Raw genomic sequence first — 21536 nt, 5'->3', positions numbered from 1 at the left:
TAGAGATGGGTCGAGTAAAAGAGCCAATAAGAAAATTTAGAAAACACACAAAAAATTTAAAATATATATCTTTTTCACTAATTTGATTAATTTGAACTCACCCTATCAAGGTCCTATTTAAAATAACGGTCACTAAAGTTGAGAATACATAAGAATCAGCTGACTGTAGGGTAGGATGATTTTAGGTCCTCTCTGATTATACAGGTTGTATCAAAATCGATCCTATACTTCCACGCAAGCTCCCTACGCCATAGTCGCCCCAAGAAGGGTGTTGCATTTTTATACATATTTTACTAAACAAATTTTTATTTTAAAATTCGTTGTTATGTTTTGGTTAGTTGATACTACAAAATGCATTGAATCCTTCAGTACCACCACTGCACCAAAGGCAAAATTCGATTTTTCCCAGTGAGGCGCGCAGTCTGGCTTGGTTCGATACGCTTGACAACGGTCCGGCGCGACGTTTCGTTTATTTTTTGTTCCTTCTTCAAGCGAGCAACAAAACATAATCGCTCGCGCTGTCTCTCGAAACCAACGAGCATTTTAAACATTTTTATCGTTCCCGCCGCTAGTTTTTATCTGTTGTATTGAGTTTTATCATTTTTTAAATTCAACTGATAATTATACTTGTATAGTTCGACCCTATCGACTGATGTGTGTTAGTGAAATGTGACCGGACCCTTATTTTCAGTGGTGCAGCCAAAAGGGTGGTTTTCTGGCATTGATTGTGTATTACACAGCCCCTAGACGGTTGGTGAATGTTATTTACGGTAAGTTTTCAAAAAACAGCTTAAAGGATTCAAGAGCTATTATCAAAATGAAAAGTATTATCTACTATTGTTAGATCATAATTCTGTTTTTTAAGATGTGTCAGATAAAAGTTACATAAACACTTAAATCCTATATTTGAGCAATTATACTGGTTTAGTTAACTGGGTCCAGTAAGGCCAAGCGGCCTACCTTGAAAGGTCGTTCAGTACCAGCTGATGGTACCCCAAGCCCAACAATAAAATCATATAGAAAGGAAAGTTACAGCAGAACTGGGTCTTTGGTAATTGGGTTTTTTGTCGTTTTCAACCAAACCCTATACTGTTTGTTGTCAACAAGACGGTTTTTTGATTGAATGAACCCACCGCGACGATGGTCTTTAAATTGAGCGAATCAAGGAAAAAAAGGTGCAATCTAATCGACCTTGGTAGTTGGCAAACTAACAATAAAAACAAACATTTAAGTTTAATTAAAAACCACAATTCGTTCAACTCTGTGAAATTCGCATATGTTATTACTGGCACATGTTTAAAAACAGCCCTGTAGGACCCCTCCTTTACCTATAAACCCTTAGAGAATAGTCCCGCATGGTTTATTTGAATTTCCGGCTACAGAATAAATATGAGAGGGACTGAATTTGTACAGAAAAAAAAAATAAAGGACTAGTTTTGATCATGGAAATGGAAATGTATCTAAGACTGATCACCAAAACTTAAAGCTAAGCAGTGGTACGAAAATTCTGGTAAAATTGCAAAAAAGATAATTTTCATAAAATCGAAATTAGTGGTGATTAATACACAATTATCATGAATAAGTACTCCCACAAATATTACACATAATGTGTGGTTAGTATAAAAAGATAAGTAAACCAAAATGCTGATATTTTATAAAAGAATACATATTATAGTATCACGTCATTTTGGATTGGAAAATCGTCAAACTGTGGTTGGTTATTTACAACATAATATCTGAATGTTATAAATGAACTATCTCAAGGTATAATAATATAATCAATCCAGATGACACTCTTTAACCGGAATGTCACGTGACTTAAAAAGTGTCAAACTTAAATGTTTATTCACTATCGACAACTTGATAAACCACCAGTAGTCTTTTGTGGTCTTTTGCTAAAACTTTATCGTTTTTCAATGGCAGTTAGTACAAAACAAGTGGATTCTGCTCTAAGGAATGTTCTTAAAACATTGTGTATTCATTTCATTTCAGGTGTTACTCTGATGTGATTTTATTGACAGTACAGGTCGATACTAAAATATTTTTAATGTTACATTTATATGCAACAAAAATAAGATTGAAATTTAAACGGTCCTTCTTCCGCCATTTTTTCTGTACTAATCACAGCTATCATGTAGTAGCACTGGAAAATTCCTTCATTCACATTCTTGAAAAACCGTATAATTATTTATTTATATACGCATGTGTGTACAGTTAAACCGCGGATGGTAAAAATGGCCATTGCATGTCTGCAATTTTAAAGCGCATATTTTTCTGATCAAGGAAATTAGCGTTATTACTTTAATTTTTATTTAATGCGACTGTTCTATTATATCTCTTTTCCGCCAGTTAAACGCCTATTTTACATTATATTGCGATAATTGAGAAAAAATGTTAAAACCCCTTTCTCTCGGGTCTAATCTAGAACAGATCATAACGATGCATATCATCAGTTAGACACTTTTGTATAGCAAAATTTTTTGGTAAACTGCAATATTTCAATAACTGTTTTCTACTGACCAAACGTTTTAATAACTGATTATGTCTCAGATTTCGCGCTAGTTTATTAAAAAAGTTATTGATGTTACACCGTTTTCCGTTTACCAACCGGATAATTCATTTTTTTCTAAGAATTATATTGAGAGAAATCAATGAAGTTGAACAATACTTGATTATCAGGATCCACTGCGTTTCATGTATAACAATAAGTATTATATAAATCCATAGCGAATGACACATTTAGGAATCTCCAATACAAATCCTGGTTCACCCGATGAAACGCTTTTGTAAATCTATTTACTCTATTTTCTGGCTTTGGCTTACGTGGTTCTAATGATTACTGAAGGAAGCTTTCACAAGCCATGTTCTTAGAATACGGAAATGTGTGATACTGCAAGTTAAACCGATAATCTTGAAAAAGCATTATTGCCAATCTGACCTCAGATAGCTGGGATACCTTGGCGGTGATAAAAGTGTTTAAAAAACTTTCTCGCCGCCAACAACTATTTACTTCCAAAATAATAACATCTCGCCAAGATCGCTTCCATTTTGATTTCAAATATGGCAGCCAAGTGGTCAATGCCACTAGCAAACGAGCATAATAATGCCGATTTAATGGTTTAATGCGTGATTCATACCAGTCTGCCGGCTGCAATTATTAAGAAAAACTAACCGGTAACCTTGCATGGGACAGATGGTGTACTTTGGTACCGAATTCGTACAAAAAGTACAAAAAAACATGATTGGATTCTTGTCAAGCGGTTTTAGTTCAATTATTTGCTAACTGGCATTTGCAATCACTTATTTTTTGTGTAAACAGAGGACGGCATATATTTGTCGGAGAATCTAAAGCATTAGATTAAGACCCTGATGGCCGTATACATAGCAAGAGAATTAAAAATAACTTTGTGGTATTATTGTTCAGGCTTATTTACCAACTTACATAATACTTTTACAAAGCGAAAACGAAATAACTGACCTTTTTCATAAGTTTAAATACCACAAGTGAAATATCAATGATATTGCCTCAACCTGATACAACCAATCTACACCATCTCGAGCATTCTATGTATAGGAAGTTTCAAATTTGTTGTTTGCCCTGACCGGAATTTCAATAGGGTCACGCCCTAAAGTGGAACAAGAACAGGTGTAGTGCCTAAATGCTTCAGCAACTTTTTTTTAGCATTGTTCGAATGTTTATTGACTGTGATTAACTATTAAACGCATCGATTGAATACCAAAAAGCATTAACTTCCGCGAGTGACAACTAGGAAGAGTCGTAAAGTTCAATATTTGCTATAGGAGTGTCAATGATCGCCTCGATCCTATTATATTAAGAATAGATTATGAGCGTTTTATTTTAGGCTTGCATTGTCTATTTGAATATTCAGTGTGTACCATACACACAATGATAAAATTTTCTTCCACGAGCATATTCGATGTTTATAATTGGATCATCTAGTTGATTTCTACTGGACTTGAAAGAAATATTACAACACTTAAGTGTTCATTTATACGACCGTGTAAGGTCCGTTTCAAAATTCAAAATGGAAGTTTCACATTATTGACATATGTTCTACTAAAATCTCCGAAACTGTGCCATTTAGATCAAAATGATCATCAGATTTGTGTTCCCCAGTTTAAAATTAGGAAAAAAAATCACTTTGAGCAAAACCAAATATGGCCGCAATATAGTAAGCCAAAAAATCTCAAATTTGAGTCAAAAAATCATCTTAACTCTCTTATTTGAAACATTCTTATTAAATTTCCTATTCGATTTTGGTACAGTTAGGGAGAAAAGTGGGATCAAAGTTTGAACTGCCAAAAACACAGTTGGTAGAAACAGTCAGGGACAAAATGGACTGTAAAACCCATTTGGAGTGAGAAAATTACTGTTTTAAACACATTTTTATAATCCTCATTAAATTTCCTGTTCGATAGCTTAAAAAAACACTTTGAAATTTCGTACAGTTAGGGAGAAAAGTGGGATCAAAGTTTGAACTGCCAAAAACACAGTTGGTAGAAACAGTCAGGGACAAAATGGACTGTAAAACCTATTTGGAGTGACAAAATGACTGTTTTAAACACATTTTTATAATCCTCATTAAATTTCCTGTTCGATAGCCTAAAAAAACACTTTAAAATTTGGTACAGTTAGGGAGAAAAGTGGGATCAAAGTTTGAACTGCCAAAAACACAGTTGTTAGAAACAGTCAGGGACAAAATGGACTGTAAAACCCATTTGCAGTGAGAAAATGACTGTTTTAAGCACATTTTTATAATTCTCATTAAATTTCCTGTTCGATAGCTTAAAAAAACACTTTGAAATTTCGTACAGTTAGGGAGAAAAGTGGGATCAAAGTTTGAACTGCCAAAAACACAGTTGGTAGAAACAGTCAGGGACAAAATGGACTGTAAAACCTATTTGGAGTGAGAAAATGACTGTTTTAAACACATTTTTATAATCCTCATTAAATTTCCTGTTCGATAGTCTAAAAAAACACTTTGAAATTTGGTACAGTTAGGGAGAAAAGTGAGATCAAAGTTTGAACTGCCAAAAACACAGTTGGTAGAAACAGTCAGGGACAAAATGGACTGTAAAACCCATTTGGAGTGAGAAAATGACTGTTTTTATACATCTGTAACTCTCTTATTTGAAACATTCTGTATGTGACAAAAGACAGCAATGAATCACGTGACGACTCTAGTTTTTTGTTGTTTTTCTTCAATATCTCAAGAACGTCTTAGTTAGAGGTCTTAAATTGTTACTACAAACGCACCTCGTTGGTATGAAAAAAAAAAAAAATAAAATAGCAAATCTTAAGAACTAATCTAAGACAGAAGTAAATGTCAATATGACGTCACTGCCACTTCTCCTGGGATAGAGAGTGCATTCTTGACGCTTTAATATTTGAGAACAATTTTTGATGCAAAAATTTCCTATAATATAAAGCTTTCTAAATGTTTGTTAAAAAAAGCGACACACACACCCATTTCCTAGTTCCAGTAAATGACTGGTTTTATATAAATAAATTTCAATAATATATTTAAACAAGAGAATGGTTGAGAGAAAAAATGATTCCAACAATAGGTGCATAATAGTAATTCAGAAAGTACTCTCACTTATCGTTACAATTAAATAAATCGTGCATCTGAATATTAATTTATTACAATTATTTGCATTAAGTTGCAGATTTAAATCATTTTCTTGGCATATTAATTGTAACCTAAAAACCACGAAGGAGATCAATGCTAGATTTCATCTATTTCGACATTCAATCGAGAAGAATATCACACAGTAGATGAGAATACCAAATTGCGGTGGGACTTTTTGCAAACAATGGAAACTTGAAAACTAAAAAGAAAACGACCGAAAGCCAGCCTTATGAAACCGTAACAGAGAATTATTACAACTTGGCGTGAGCAGTTATTAAATAATTTACTTTGGCGCATTTTTACGGCTAATAAATAGAAAAGAAAGTACAAAACTGTAACTTTGTGTGGTAGTCAAGTATGCATGAAATTTAATTTATTATAACCGCAGCCAGTGACTTTAAGCTGTAATTGTCTACAATCTGTAAATAAACCTCTTAACCAGCTTCTCTATACTTATCCTGTTGCCTGTATCAACAATTTAATGGAAATTAATGTCCAAGGGGAATAGGCTGGGTCTGCGGGCAGGACCATTTATTAGTTACAACTTATCATTATGTAACGTTATTTTGTTTCTATAGAGCTATTTAAAACAATATATTAAGTCCACATAATTGCTTTAATTACTAAGATTTCCATAGTTAGTGAAATATAACAGATTGCACAACTTAAATGCATTATACATTCACATCTAAATAGTATATTTTAATTAAAACTAATGAAAATGTATAATACATATTAAACGACAAACTGGCTGGTAAAGTTGCTTTGACCTGGATAACTAAAAAAATAAACTAACAAATTACTATACAGTTTACACCAATTTGATTAAAACTAATGGGAACCACCAGCGAAGCCTTATGGCCGTCCTATTTATAAACAGGATCGACCAAAACGTATAACAACACCAAAATTATTGCGGCTGATGACTTTTAGGTTGTGTGAAGGCTGCTCAACTTCTTGGTTTATTTTCGTTGCAGGTGCAAAGATAGGCCATTCCTCTTTGTTGCCAACGAATTCCAGGGCATATTTGTGCTGCAAAAACTCGCCTGGGGGCTATTTTAAAATATAAACGGTGGCAGTTGTTACAAAATTTATAGTTCCGTAGGTCAGTGACGTGATTCACAAAAATATTTTGTTTCTAAAACTAGAATGTTGTTTTTTTTAGTCTTATTGTGCAGCATTTGTGTGGTCAAGAAAAACTAGCAAACTGAAAGCTGCTTTTTTTGGAGGATTCAGTACAAATGCAATTTTGTTTGTTTTCAATCAATCACTACTACAACAGTTTACTCAACTTCCGTTCTGAAATGCATTTAAAAGTCACAAATCGTCATGCAATTTCCAGAATCCATATAAATATTTATCCAGTTCTGTATTACAATCTTTAGCAAGATGTCCAAGACTGCCCTGAAGCATTAAAAATAACCAAGTACACACACTGGGTTTTAAGCCAGAAATAGTTCCACATGAAAATTTCTTTACATGGTGCTAATCTGCTTATCTTAAATGATTGATTATGTGTGTATGACTGTAAAGCTTTATCAGTACGTCTTGAGGATTTTCCAGGTTAAACGTGAATACAAAAGCGAGTTGTATGATAAAGTGTTTAACAACATGCTAATGACCTGGTAAATTTGTATGTATAGTTTTTACTGCATGTAAATATAGTTAGGCAAGAACAGTTTTAAATTTCCATACACTCATTTGTTTAGCTTAATAGTTTTATCTGCGTACATATAAACACCAGCACCGGATGTCGCCTATCATTCCCGATTAAAGATTATAAAAACTTGAATACAAGTCATTCAGTGTATGCGTAACATCATCTTCATATAACAACTCAATTTTGTGGATAAAAAGTGAACGAAACTTTATTCCAACTCTAGGTGGTTCGGACATGTAGCTCTAAATTAATTATCACCCACTCTAAATTAAACCGGCTCTGGGTCGAACAGAAGTTAATTAACGAGCGAGTATATTTGGAACATAGCAGACTTTTTCACAACAACCTTTAAAAATTGCCTAATCCATCTATCAAATGAATATAAACGGAGCAGACCTATAAATGTATACGGTAGCACTAACATCACATATACAAGAGGATGCCACATGGCAAACAAAACAAAATAAACGACTGGTTGGGTGTGGATTTCAAATTGCTGATGGTCTGTTGAACCATACATCATTTATGTGGTTTGAGTTGGTATAAATAGACTGCATGATAAGTATTAAGTACACTTCTTGTGGGAACAAACTTTATTGGCATATTTGACACTAGTTTTGTCACTTTGATAAGCTAAAATTTCTGTCAGTCATGAGTTCTTATAAAAATGATAAAGACCAAACTGTTAAAATTGAATTCAACCAAGAGTTACCCCTTACCACAGTCCTAGCTGGTAAAACCAAAAAAAAAAAACACTTATTATCCTCTAATTCAAATTATTTTTTCCAGCAACTGTAGGGGTAACCCTTTTAGTAATATGCTGTTGTTGTTCAGGTGGAAGATCCAGAAGTTGATAAAGCACCCATTGTAATTATATTGTTTGATCAATAAAAAATTTCCAAAACGCCTCCTTCGTTTCAACAAAAGGCCTGTTAAGTTGCAGCTTCCTGATCGTTCACAATTCCGCTAAGATGGCCATTTAAGGCCGTAATAACTCTTTCTAATCTAGTCTCCACCTTGATGTCAATCTTTGTAAAGCGTTTTATCGATTCTCATTGTTGAACTTGATCTTGAACCGTTGTAATTACATCGAATACGTAGAAAGGCATCCGTCTTAAGGAAGTGTCCGTTCAAAAGGTTTGTTCCTTGCGGTTTATTGCTTTATCGACCAATAAATTATATTGTTTGTGCGGTGGCAGCAAATCACAACGACCTTAACCCACATCACAAAACAACCTGTAAATTAAACGAGTCTTCTAATGGAAAGACGTGAAGATATATTTGCATGCTTAGAAAAACGATTTTTGGTGTGCTTGGGACCACTTTGCACGCTCTATTTACGTCATTCCGTTATACCATCCTTTCCCCCCATTCAATATTCAACAATAATTCGACCTTTTACTGCCTTATCATTATAAAATCGTTTAACAAGTACCAAGATGCCTCTCAACACTTTCTCTGATAATCATGGTAACATTTACAATATTGATTTCAGAATGAATTCCTATTAAATCGAGTCAAAGCATGGAACCGGAATCTACAACAACCCCATCACCAATAATGACCGGCGAAGATCCCCAGGAAACCACAACCCCCGTGGAAGAACCTTCCGAAACCGAGTCTGCAATCCACGGTTTCCTCAACAATACAACCAACGTTACGGTAATAGAAAGACCTGCAGATGGTGACCCTAAAAAGTGTTTCTGTGAAGGTAGTGATAGTGGCGTGGAAGTGGTTGATATCGTAGATTTTCACAGAGCTTTAAGCTCCAACAGTGGAGCTTCTCATCAGGACTGTGATAATGTTTGCGCTCGATCTTGCGATTCTTCGATTAGTTACTGTTCCAATTACGAAGAGGCTTATAATATTCTGGTGCGCAAGAACTCTACCCTTTTGGAAGATTACACTTTGAGGAACGGGGATGTAACCAGTGAGAATGGTAGTGAAAGTTCTTCATTGAGTGGCTCCCAGAGTAGATGCAGAAGAGGTGCAGTTGGTGGTGTGAAAAAAACGGCAGATAGAAAGAAAGACTCTCCTTCGAGTTTAAGTAAAGACAAAACAAGGAGCAAGCCTCCAATCACACCAACCAACACCAAATCCACTGCTTCGACTAGATTGAAATCTGTTGATAGATTGCAAACTAAACTGGCTGGGACACCTAGAACCAACTCCGCTTGCAGAACCAAACCTCCCGTACCAAGTAACTTGGATTTGGCAAAAGCTCACGCAAAAAGACCTTCTTCAAGTAGGCCCACCACCACCAACACCTCGAGGCAGTCTACTCAAGGGACACCTAGTGACGACGGACGATCACCCACCACACGACCATCACCTTCAATGATCCGATCTTTTAAGGACCCAAAACCTAGACTCAGCCAATTAGATAGTAAAACGATTGAAAAATATGCCACCCTACCAAGAAGAAGAAAAGAAAAAGATAAACCAACTGATTCAACTGCTAAAAGTACAACGCAGACAATAAACGTCAAAAAAAGCTCAAACAAGGAACTCCCGCCATCCAAATTGTTCAGTTCACTGTATCTTCCAAAAACCAAACCGAAAATTAAGATTTACCACGAAATGAACGTCCAAACTGCTTTAACCATGTGTGATATTGAACAAGCTCTAGCTGGAGCGCTGTTTGCACCCAAAAGTCCAGAAGAACAGGAAAAATGCTCTAAAGAAGTGCAGGTGGACATGCGCGCCAAAGAAGTCGAAAAACTCAAAGAACAGCTGAAAAACCTCACGGTAAAATTTGATAACTTGACTGAAGAGCATAAAGAACAGACTGAAAAACTTAAGGAGACTGAAGAAAAACTGAAAGCGGAACGCTTGGAGAAAGACGGTCTGAGGGAGGAGTTGCACAATAACTCGCAAAGGGTTTTAGCTATTTTAGGTGAGGTTGAAAATAACGGATGTCAAGGTAAATAACTTACTATAGAAAGAAGTTAGCGTTTATGTAACTTAATAATTTCAGGAGTCAGCAGTTCTTCAGGTGACAGTTTACTAGTCTTAGAAACCCAGTTCCACAATGTCAGCCAAGTGATAATACAACAAGAAGAGGAAATTGCTAAACTGAACAATTACTGTCGTTCTTTCCAGTTAGATTTAGGTAAAAGAGTTTGTTAAATTGCAACGTAAACTGAATTTTTGTTTAACACAGAAAAAAGTCTGGCGGCTCAAAAAACGCTGCTTCAGCAGCATCAGGACTTGGAGGCTGAAAGTATGGAACTGCAGGAATTCATGCAAGCTGAGAAGACGACGCTTTCTGATGCACTTAGGGATGCTGAAAGCGAGATTAGCAAAACTCAGGTAATGACTAAATTAGTCATTTAGGTCATTATAGCTCAATGTGTATATTTTTTCCAGAAAATCATTGAAATAAAGGATAAAGAACTGAACGAAAGACATGAAGAGTGCAAGCAGCTTTCCAGGTTGTGCGAACAACGTCGTCTAGAAAATTTAGGTCTACACGCTCGACTTTCAAACTTGGAAGCCAAAAGCCGTGAACTGCTGGTCCATCAGGGCAGTATGGTATCTGGGGCTTCAGTGGCTTTGGCTTCCTTGATCGAAAGACTTAGCGCTCTATCCGAAGAACTGATAATGGCTTACAATATTTCGGAGCAGGAACTGGAAGATGTAATTTTCCATAACGAGGCCTACAATCAGAGTAGCAGTAGTGTTGAGTCCACTCCGGAAAAGTCTAGGCAGTTCAGTACTGAACAGAAACAGTCTCCAAATGGAAAAGGTTTACACAAATTTCGAAATAACTGTTTTTTGAGGTTTTATTTTGAGGTTTCTACAGGTTCGTCTTTCGTATCCGCTGTGATAAATGCTATCAAAAACGCCGCATCCGGTAAGGATGTCAGTAAGAAAAGAGACATCAGCTTGTGTGATCAAAGCAGTTCTAATGAAATGCTCGACTCTGAAACGGAGCCTTGCTTGATGATGGAACACGTTCTAGAGGACGTTGTTATTCCTGATGGTAGTAGCAATTACACCTAGTCTTTACCAAGGCTTATAAAAATATATTCAGGTTACTCGCACAACATGATTTCATCTGGACATGGCAGCATGTTAAGTTCCAGACTGACGCACAGTGAAAGTCTCAAAGATGTTTCAAACTATTTCTTCAATAGACAGTATTCGGAACCCACCAGTCTTAATGCATCATTTACTAGTGATGTGTTTTCGATGAGTATGAGTCTAAAAACACACAAAAACCGTGGGTTTATTTGTAACATATTTAAGGTGAAATTTTCCCTCCAGTATCACTTGTGGACCAAGTTATCGAGGTTGATAATGTTACGACAAGGTTACTGAAAGTGATACGCATCATTCAGATTGAGAATGAAGACTGTATGAGCGAGCTACAAGGTAAGTCACTTATATTCACTAGCATATCCTGCTATATTAAGTGTTTGTTGCAGATCAAAGAGACAGCTTGACCGAGCAAGTTGACAAACAGAAAGAAACCAACAAGCTGGTGGTCAAACAGCTGAAAGACTGGGAAACTTTGGGAGCTAGACTGAAAAGCGAAGTGAGAGAACTGATGAATCAGTTGAGCAAAAAGAACAACGAACTGGACGGCGTAAAGACTGAAGTGAATAAACAAAGAGAACAGATTGAGGTAAGTTTCTGGTAACTTGATTCACTGATGGTTTATACATTATTCGACCAGAAACTGAACCAAGATGTCTGTGATCTATCAACGGCCTTAGCTAAAGCCGAATTAGAAATGCGGGTCAGGGATGAGGAGGTGGAACGAGAGTTGGAAAAGTTTAAAGAAACGGGAGAGGTTCCTTCACCTGAAAATGTGGCTAGAATTGCAGTATATGGAAATGAAGTGAGAAAACAATATTTTTAAATATTATCCTGTAGAAAATAAGTTAATTGTTAAATCATTTAACAGGTTCCTGACTTAAAAACTCGACTGGCTGAAAAAGAAAAACGTTTGACTGAACTTAATCAAGAGTTCCTAGACGGTAAACAAGTATTGACTGAAAGCTTAAAAGAAGCCGTTAAAGAAGCTAAAAGGCAGTACGACGCCATTGATAACGCTCTGGAGGTACTTTTACCATTTTGTTCACAATTTCCTTACTATTAAAGAAAAAATTCCAGGTGCTTCACAGCATCCAGCCGGTAGTTCAACAATGTCCACCGTTATCAAAACTGCAGAGGGAACTGGAGGAAGTGAGTTTCCAAAGTGCATCTTCAATGCCAATCGTAACCCCCGCGGACTGTAATGCCAACGCTGGACTGATACAGGGTGTCACAAATTTGGAAAGTGCACCAGCCATTAATACAACTGCTTAAAAAACGGCCATATAATTACAGACAAAATCAAACAGTCACCATTCTTTGAATTATCATTATAAGCAATATTGAAGAACTAAATTGTATATTCTCAAATATTGCTGAGCATGATAAAACAGTAAATTTGGAAACTTTCGTACATTACATCTGTTTCAGCTAAAATGTGTTTTTTTTCAAAGAATCGCGACTGACTAACTGTGTAAATATACTTTGTTAAATGAACCCACATCTAGGATCAAAATACTTATAACTGTTGTAGGTCAATTTGGTCGCGAATTAGTAGTTACGTAGAATAATCAATTATACCCTTTAAAGTCTGAATTTTGAGCCATTTGTTACGTCCAATTAAGTGTGTAAATGCCTTTGATATAGTGGAAGTTACAGTATACACGGTATTGTAGGAAAATTTATTGCAAAAAAAAACTGTGTACAAAAATACAGGGCGTCCTAAAATAATTTTCTTTTGAATTGCTTTCTGTTAGTCCTTCTTGTATTGCTTCAATTTATTTCACATGATACTGTGGTGATTCCTTCACTTTGAGTGCGTATAGTTTAAGCATAAACTGATTTTGAAGTTTGTTTTGTTGCCATTTCAGTTGTAAAAATGTATCCGCAATTACTTTTTGTGTATCATAGTAAATCATTTATTGGTGCTTTTACATATAGCTATAACGTGTCTTTTAAATGCAAACTGATGCATTTTTATGTGAATAAATTTTATTTAAATTTTATTGTAGGGTCTTTCTTTATGATCACTTATGTAAGTTATCCAAATCGATAATAATGTCTGACAAAGACAAGAGGAAAGTTCACCAAGCTTATATTTTGTGTCAGAGTGTCTTGTAAGTTACATAAATAAGTCGACAATAATCAAAAAATACATATAATACTAATAGTTTACAACATATGTACAGCAAAGAAACTGAACAATATAATTTTAGTGTTGAATTGTACGATCAACGTTATGTAACACAAGAAAACATATGGACAGGGTTAATTTAAAATGGATGCGCATTAATAGTATGCACTCTCAAATCCTTGGGATAATTAAATCCCATATTGCACAAAGAGCAAATGTAAATTTTGCTACCACTGTTGACTGGCATACTACTGCTACTTCCGCCATTAGAGGAAGATGATGTTGAAACTGAAGTGCTTTTGGTTTGTTTTTGATGAACTTTCAAATGCACCGTCAAGGAGTTTTGTTTGTCAAACACTCGATTACAGTGGTGACACTCGAATTCCGTTTTTACGTGTTCTTTATGATGCGTTCTGATGTGGGTGTTTAACGTGTCCTGTCTACTGAAACTGGAGCTACACCAATTGCAGTGAAATCTAATTTTGGAACTTTCCGCCACACTGTGCACGCTCTGAATGACTGGAGTTTGAATCTCTTCAGTTTCTTGCTTGATTTGTCGTTCCAGAAATGCGTGAAACCGTTTGTGTTTTTCGTATTCTTCTTGAGATTCAAAGTCCTGATTGCACGTGTCGCAACGTGGGATCAGCATCAAAGCGTCCAGGTTTCGATGCTTTTCCAAAATGTGGATTTGCAAAGCCGTGTTATTGGGTAACTCCATGAAACAAGTAGTGCATTGGAATTCCGGTATCGGATCGGGTTCTATTTTTGGAATTTGATCAGCTTCGGCCACTTTTTTCAAAACCTTAAATTTTTTGGTTGCCCTGGCTTCTAAGTCTCCTTGTGGGGTGTTTTCAGCTGGGTTTCCTAAACGTTTATGCCATCCAAAGTGAGTGTTTAACGCCCCTGTCGAGGAAAAGGCTTTTTTGCAAATAGTGCACTTGTGTGGTTTTGGGTCTACTGCTTTGGTTTTGACTGTCTTTGGTTTGGCGCTTTCGCCATGTTCCACGTGCATGTGTTTGACAAATTCACTAGTAGTTTTAAAAGCGATTTTGCAATATTTACAGTACATATTTTCGGTTCTTTTTATTTTTATTTGGTGAGATTTCTCTTTGTGATGTCTAAGCTTTTCTTTGGTTGCAAATGTAGAATCACAAATGTCACATCCGTAGATAACAGAGGATTGCTGACTGGAGTCGCTTTGCCGCGAGTCGTCATCCTCCATATCCTCATCATCATCATCATCGTCATTCTGTTTGCTGTTATGTTCTTGGGCTTTATGTTTTGTTAATGCTGCTTGGCTGTCAAAAGCCATGTGACACAAGTTGCACAACACTTTTCTGTTCCTTTTGCTATTTCCTGACTTGCTGACTATTCCATGCGACTTCAAATGTTCCTTCAATTTACCCTTGGTTCCAAATACTTTGAAACATCGATTGCAAGTGTGATAGGATTCTTCATCTTCATTATCTAGAGGGGGAGTTTCACTTCTTTCTACTTTAGGATCATCGTGTTTCTTTTTCTTCAGCTCACCTAAAGTAACGCGTTCGTGCATTTGAGTGTGCAAATACAAGCCAGCAGGTGTCGAACACATTTTATCGCAATATTCGCACTTTTTGGGATATTCACTTTTAGCTTTTTCTTCTTCCGACATGTTCTGTCTGATATGCCATTGGAGATGACCGTTATAAGCAGCTCCCGTTCCACACACTTTATCACATTTGTCACACTTTCTTGGATACTTGAGTGGTTCTTTTAAATATTCCTGGCCGTGTTTATTTAAAGTGTGTTCTCTCAAAGTCTTTTGGCTGGCAAAGTAACTACCGCATTTTTCACAGAACGGCTTGTCATTGACTGGAGTCGGGACATAGTCAGAGTCGTTCCCCTCTTCCTCTTCGACATCCACTTCGCTATTTGTTTTTCTTCCTTTTCAGTGGGGTGCTGCTGAACTTTGTGAACGTCCAGTTCTTCTTTAGTCAGGAACATGGTATCACATAAATCACATAATGGCATCACATCGTCTGAACTACCGTTTAATTCTGCAGTAGGGCTGACCATAGCAGATTTGTACGCTTGCGTCTTAGAATCTCTGTACACTTTCAGATTTAAGTGTACGCTTCTGTGCTGGTCTAATTCGCTCTTGAACTGAAATTCTTTGTCACATTCGTTGCATTGTAACATGGCATGTTTCTCTTGAACATGTTGTTTCCATTTGGAAACTGGATAAACTCCACCACAATCTGGACAAGTGTACAAGTCTTCATTTTCTTCTTCTGATCTCGGTATTTCTACTTCTCCACGTTCAATATGGCTCCGGTAATGACGAATCATGTTATTCACATTAGAGTATTGTTTTTTGCACATTGGGCAACACGTTGCAGCTTTAGTATAACCACCGGAAGCAGTACGCATCGAATCCAGGTTCACAATTTTTTTTACCAGACTAGTTGGAATGTCCTTCAGGTCAGGAGGAATTTCTTTGTCGTAAATTTGAATCATGATAGGCTCTTTGGCCGATTTGCGGCGTTCACGTTTGCCTTCGACTACGTTAGCTTCGTCGTCGGCTTCTTTGTGCTTAATCGGTGAAGTTCTGGGAACATATTGATGATCTTGGAGCAGCAAAAAACCTTCAGAAGTGTCGTGCAACTCTTGACAATGCTTGACAAACTCCTCAACCGTGTTGGTGGTGATGAAACAAATGTCGCAATAATAGGACAGCATGCAAGAGGAATAGCAATGCGTTTTGTATTCTTCCACAGAATCAAAAATGTAACGACAGGAACAGTAAAATGGCGGAGAATCATCGGCGTGATCGTCATCTATGTGCTTGCAAAAGTCTTCGTGAAAACTGAACAAAAACTTGCATTTGTTACACTTGAAGTTTTGATACAGGCGTGACTTGACATCACTGCGTTTCCGGACATTGGATAGTTTAATCAGTTTCTCGAGTTTTGGTCTTGAACAACGAGTGTAGTGTTTGGTGAATGTAGATCTATCAGTTAGAGAGATCATACAATTGTAGCAAGTAAACAATGGAAACCAGATCCTAGTTTCGCGTAAATGAGACAACAAATGGCGTAATGTCTTATGATGAACATTATGACAAGCACAATGCAAAGTGTGAAACATGGATACCATAGCTTTACATTTTTCAATGTAGCTTAACTCTATTTTGGAGAGTGGATCTATGGATGAGGGATCTTTCTGGATTAATTTAAGCCCGGCAGCAAACTGAATTTTCTTCTCGTCCGCTTCAATCTTTTCAATGGTAGGTTTAGCTTCACTTTTGGTGTCATTTTTAGTGTTTTCATTTTTGACATCGTCAGTAGGAGTATTATTATCTGGTGTATCTTCCGGTTCTTGTCTAATGGGTGAGGTGTTGTCGTTTGTCGTATTGGATACCTCCATTTTAGCGGGTAAAGTTTCTAAACGTGGAAGTTCAGCCATTTGATATCTGCGCTCTTTTTTAATGTGGAACATGTTTTGATGGCGGCGCATGTTTTGGGAACTAAGGAATACCCGGCCGCAATCCGGACATGTCCGCTCATCTTTAAAAAAATATATAATAGAATCCAAAATGCTACATGGAAAACAGTTTTTACCTTCAGTTTCCATAGTCTCCAAGTCCATATCGTCTTGTTCGTAGCTTAAATTACGCGTATTGTCCAATTCCATGTCCCCATTAAAATGTTCATCCTCGTTGTAAGTAATTTCGACTTTTACAGGTAAAATTCCTTCTGGATGACTGTTGTCTAGTGGTTCTTGCTTAATGTTTACACCCTGGAAAATAATATAAAATGGTTTATAATTAGCAGCACTTCAAAAGAATGTGAAACTACTTACACTTTCACCTGCTTCTGGTGGAGTGGTGATTTTGGATATATCCAACCATTCCAAGAGTTTAGTTTGGTTTCTGTGGCACTGTTTTTTGTATGAGAACCACGTGTCTAGCCTGATAATGCAAGAGTTGCATACCATTGTAGTCATTTTGTCTCGTTTGCTGACCTGAAATAAAGTAACACACTATGAGGAGTGTATTTCCTAATATAAAAGATACAAAAGGTATTTATGGAACTAATTTCTGGTTTAATCAAACCACGTCCAGAAAGCAACAACAAATAGTAATATAATTTTATTAGTTTGTGCTAATAGAATGACTTTTACCAAACTACTAAAGGTCAGTTATAAGTTCAGTTTAACTTTAATCTAGAGTATAAACTGGAATCATCTTACAGTTCAACTCTAGATTGACATTAAATTACACTATTTACAAACAACATTAAACTTTTTGAAAAAATTTAGATACTATTTTTACTGGGCCAGAATTCGTATATTAAGGTAGTTTATATTAATTTTAATACATTTTCTGGTTCAAGCCAGAATTGGCATTCAAATCATTCTTCACAGTTTTTGAAATTTACAAATGATACTGCAAGTATTTTTGTTCTAAAAAAGAAACTAAAAAATGAAGTTATGGCAAGAATTAAATAAAATAAATTGATTATAGAGGCAGCTACAGACCGTAACAAGTACACACTTGTGAGTCAGAAAGTTCAATCTGACAAACCTCAGAAAATTGTCTTTTAGATTATACAGATGACACAGTTGTTCAAGGTTCTCTAGAATAATCAAATATCCAAAAACATGAAAAACCACAAAGTGAAATAAAAATCTATTCGATATTGTAGCAAAACCAACTCAGTTTCCTAGATGCAAATTGAATAATTCAAACAGCTTCACAACGTTGAAAAAGAATTTGTTTTATTTGAAGGTTGCGTGGTCAGCCATTCTCCCAATCGCTTACAACACAACGATTCCGTATAAACTGAGGTTCGTAAAGGCGACAATCCAGCCCGTTTTTACAAGACTTTTAGTGTATAATCAAAGAGGAATAATTCTGTTCGAAATTTTTAGACCAACTGATGGTCAGCTTACCTGGAGTTGAAGCAACATTTCAATCTTCTGAAGAAGACGACTAGAACTGAGAATTTTATCAAACAAGGATTTGAGGGATTCTTTTTGAAGGCATGCCGGCAAACAGCCTTTACCGGTTTTCTTGACTTCATTTCAACTCAACTCGAGATAATGAACCAAAAATTCAGAGTTTCTATAATAAAATGGCTTTTGGCTATTATCTACTAACTAAAAAAGCAATAAAGAATAATCTCGTTCCTCTAAAGCTGCTTCATTGTAAATTAATGCAATGAACACTTAATAATAAAGAATTTTAGCTGATTGCTATATCATTACATGAACGTTTTTTTGTAGCAACAGGATACGCCCAATAAATTGTACGTACAGATAACAATACAGCAACTTACTGAAACCAGGTAGTTGATAAAGGTTTTAAACTTTCTGATATAACTGTACTTTGGTTGTCTACTGTATTAAATCATGTTTGGTGATTCTGGGTCAAGCAGAGTAAATGTGAGGCCTTTATGATACTTAGATTAAACAGAAAATTATCTCAAAAATTGTGATCGTAATTTATGTCGATTTTAACGAGACCACTCGGTATATGGCTTAACAGTATGATAAAGCATAACACACAAACAATAAATCAATCTTTCATTCAAGTTTGGTGCCAGAACCTATAATATTTAAATAATTATTTACATATATTACAGAAATATAGAGTATCATCATCTTGAAACATGACTAACCCAGTCAAATGGCTAGTTTAGCAATCTTCAAACCGTTAAGTACAACGTTACAAATAAAGAACAATAGTTGCTATGGGTAGAAGTTGGAATTAAGCCAAAAAAGGCAGATATTGAATCATCTTCAGAACTGTGCAATTAAAAATATTCTGGTGCAATTCAGGATTGAAAACATTACAGTTAAACCTAATTTGCATTCCTTAAAACAAACTAACACTAGATTATGTAATCTTTGTTTATGTCAAAGCATTTTACTTATTATAACAACACCTTCAAGCTTCAAGCCTGCTGATATTATTTGAATAAAAACTAAATATAGTAGTAGGTATATTGCCGTACTGTTTGGTGAAGATTTGATACAACAGGATACCCACGTTAGTTTTGCACTCAACTTGCTAATAAAAGCGATGCTAATTAAAGTTAATTTAACAGCTTGTTGCATCTTTAATTTTGATTGGAATAACAAGGGAAGAAACTAATTTGCGATAAAGGGCTGAAATATGGCCAAAATAGCAGATCACCATAAACATTTTTTTTTCTCCTTTGCGCTAAAAGGAAGTCTTACAAAACCAATCTTCAGAGAACTGTCCCATATTTTTTTGCAATATTATTAACAAGTTGAAAATATATCTTCTTGTTCTTGAATTAGAAGACAAAAAACAGAAGCTGTTTTATCATTTTCTGGGTTTGATAAGTTGAGTATGATTGTCTATGCAGTGTTCCAAATCCCTTTTATTGTCTCAATAATAAATATGAATGAACCATAAATATTCGGTGATTGCGCTTTGCAGGTATTATTTATCATGAACAATCATCAAGTCATCAATGACTGGCCAGATGTGACGAGTACAGAGAAGAAAAGTGAAAGTCAAAGATGGATCGTCTAGTCCATGAGTATTTGCTGAAAATTTCGTCCGTAAAATATGAAGATGTCATTGAAATTCCAAGTAGAATAAATAGAAAAGAATCGACCCAAGATTAAAGTGAATTCGTAGCAATGACTCGTCGGCCATTATCTAGTAGTCACTTGTTTGTGGCGTTCGGCAGCAGCATCGGCTGGCTTGGCCTGGCCCACGAATCGACACACACTGATGGCGCACATAAGGTCGAAATTCCTTAGCTTTCGCCCGACTGATTCGACCTTATTGAACGTGCACAGCGTTTCACAACTTATCGGATGGAAATGCATTTATGCTATTATATCAATTAACGCTGCTTGTTACGAATCAGGACGTGATGCTAATGGAACGTTAGACTCACCTGCAACTGAAGCAGCAACTCTATCTTTTGAGGTAACCGATTTGGGGCCAGAGTTTCGTCAAACACGGACAATAACGTGTCCTTTCTATCCGTAAGGCAGAGCCGGCAAATGGCGTTCAGATCCATTGGCCTTGCCGTCGACGACGACGGCGTTTCCATCATTTCGGTGCACCGTTTTCGCGATGAATAAATGATACAATCTTGATATTACAACAGTAGAAATACCCGCTTCAGCATTATATAGCGAAGCTCCACGTTCAATCACCACCGATGACGGCAAGCAAACTGTTCGACTCACGGGCTCAACAGCTTTTATCCGACGATGTTGGGTACGCTATATGCCGTCGTCTGGTGTGTGTTCAAGATATCAGCAAACGATATTCTTAGTCCAGTACCAAAGCCGGACACTGATCATCAACATCATCGAGAATAAAAATTAATAACAATTCACACCAAAATACGTTCACCGTCTCAGTCTTTTGGATATGAACTGATTGGAGAGCTTTGATTTGGATTGGAAGGGAGTCGATGCCGCTGCGGTCGGCCAAAGCTAGATATTACGATACGAGCTCGAATAACCACTTGGTGAGCATGAACAAAGCCGGAATGCTGCTCGATTTAGTTTATTTCGGCTCTGGTTCCTTTTGGAATCAGAAACATCCTCCAGATACATCAGCTTCGTGCCAGATTTATTAAAGCAAATGCAAAACAAAGTGATGGCAAACACTCTTTCATAAATCAGATAATTACCTATCTAATTGGTTCAGATCTTCTCTCCAGACCTGTTACGGTTACGTAATGTGCAATTTACTGCACTAGTGTGGTAAAACACAGCACAAGTACAGTGCAAAGCAATGTGAGACATATCAAAAATGTGTATATGACCGTGTGGTATGGCAAATTATTAATGCACTCCTGTGATCTTGGTTTATAGCACTATGTGGCAATATTTCTATAATTTCTACTCGTGACTCATGACTATACTAGGATATTGTGAATAACTACAATTTCTAGTGATACCGTTATCATAAAAAGCAGTTTACAATAGCAAAATTAGGACATGAAATGATAAGCAGAAATTCTTAAATAAAAATAACCAATAGTCTATGTTTTGTATTATTCAATTCTTC

At 36.2% G+C, this 21536-nt stretch overlaps 2 protein-coding genes across 4 annotated transcripts; one reads left to right on the top strand and one right to left on the bottom strand.

Annotated features, from left to right (window-relative positions):
• Positions 1 to 411: 411 nt before the first annotated feature.
• Positions 412 to 13361, top strand: corn (microtubule-binding protein cornetto). 3 transcript variants are annotated; one of them, XM_081978592.1, is made up of 12 exons: positions 412 to 770; positions 8810 to 10237; positions 10292 to 10426; positions 10478 to 10626; positions 10684 to 11062; positions 11120 to 11299; positions 11351 to 11512; positions 11566 to 11691; positions 11745 to 11944; positions 11996 to 12160; positions 12227 to 12382; positions 12436 to 13361. In XM_081978592.1, the coding sequence occupies exons 2-12, from the start codon at positions 8839 to 8841 to the stop codon at positions 12628 to 12630; spliced, it is 3246 nt and encodes a 1081-aa protein (XP_081834718.1). In that variant the 5' UTR covers positions 412 to 770; positions 8810 to 8838; the 3' UTR covers positions 12631 to 13361. The 3 variants fall into 3 exon arrangements, with proteins under 3 accessions (XP_081834718.1, XP_081834720.1, XP_081834719.1); XM_081978594.1 differs by lacking the exon at positions 412 to 770 and adding an exon at positions 7210 to 7279; XM_081978593.1 differs by lacking the exon at positions 412 to 770 and adding an exon at positions 7214 to 7287.
• Positions 13362 to 13499: 138 nt separating this feature from the next.
• LOC145728390 (uncharacterized) lies at positions 13500 to 21304 on the bottom strand. Its single transcript, XM_081978587.1, is given in 5 exon segments — positions 13500 to 15400; positions 15403 to 17034; positions 17089 to 17266; positions 17330 to 17491; positions 20407 to 21304. Coding segments are annotated over 5 exon segments (3906 nt in total). The 5' UTR covers positions 20569 to 21304; the 3' UTR covers positions 13500 to 13628.
• Positions 21305 to 21536: the final 232 nt, after the last annotated feature.

The sequence above is a fragment of the Ips typographus genome, linkage group LG4 (assembly GCF_016097725.1).
Source record: "Ips typographus isolate SLU linkage group LG4, UJ_Ityp_2.0, whole genome shotgun sequence".
NCBI lineage: Eukaryota > Metazoa > Arthropoda > Insecta > Coleoptera > Curculionidae > Ips > Ips typographus.
This window is presented reverse-complemented; position numbering and strand designations above follow the sequence as displayed.

What these genes read in the sequence shown, in the direction of transcription:
- corn (XM_081978592.1), top strand. Translation starts at nt 8,839, where the DNA reads ATGGAACCGGAATCTACAACAACCCCATCACCAATAATGACCGGCGAA. An exon ending in TTCTTTCCAGTTAGATTTAG is followed by an intron (nt 10,427 to 10,477) that starts GTAAAAGAGTTT and finishes TGTTTAACACAG; the next exon opens with AAAAAAGTCTGGCGGCTCAA. An exon ending in AACAAAGAGAACAGATTGAG is followed by an intron (nt 11,945 to 11,995) that starts GTAAGTTTCTGG and finishes TTATTCGACCAG; the next exon opens with AAACTGAACCAAGATGTCTG.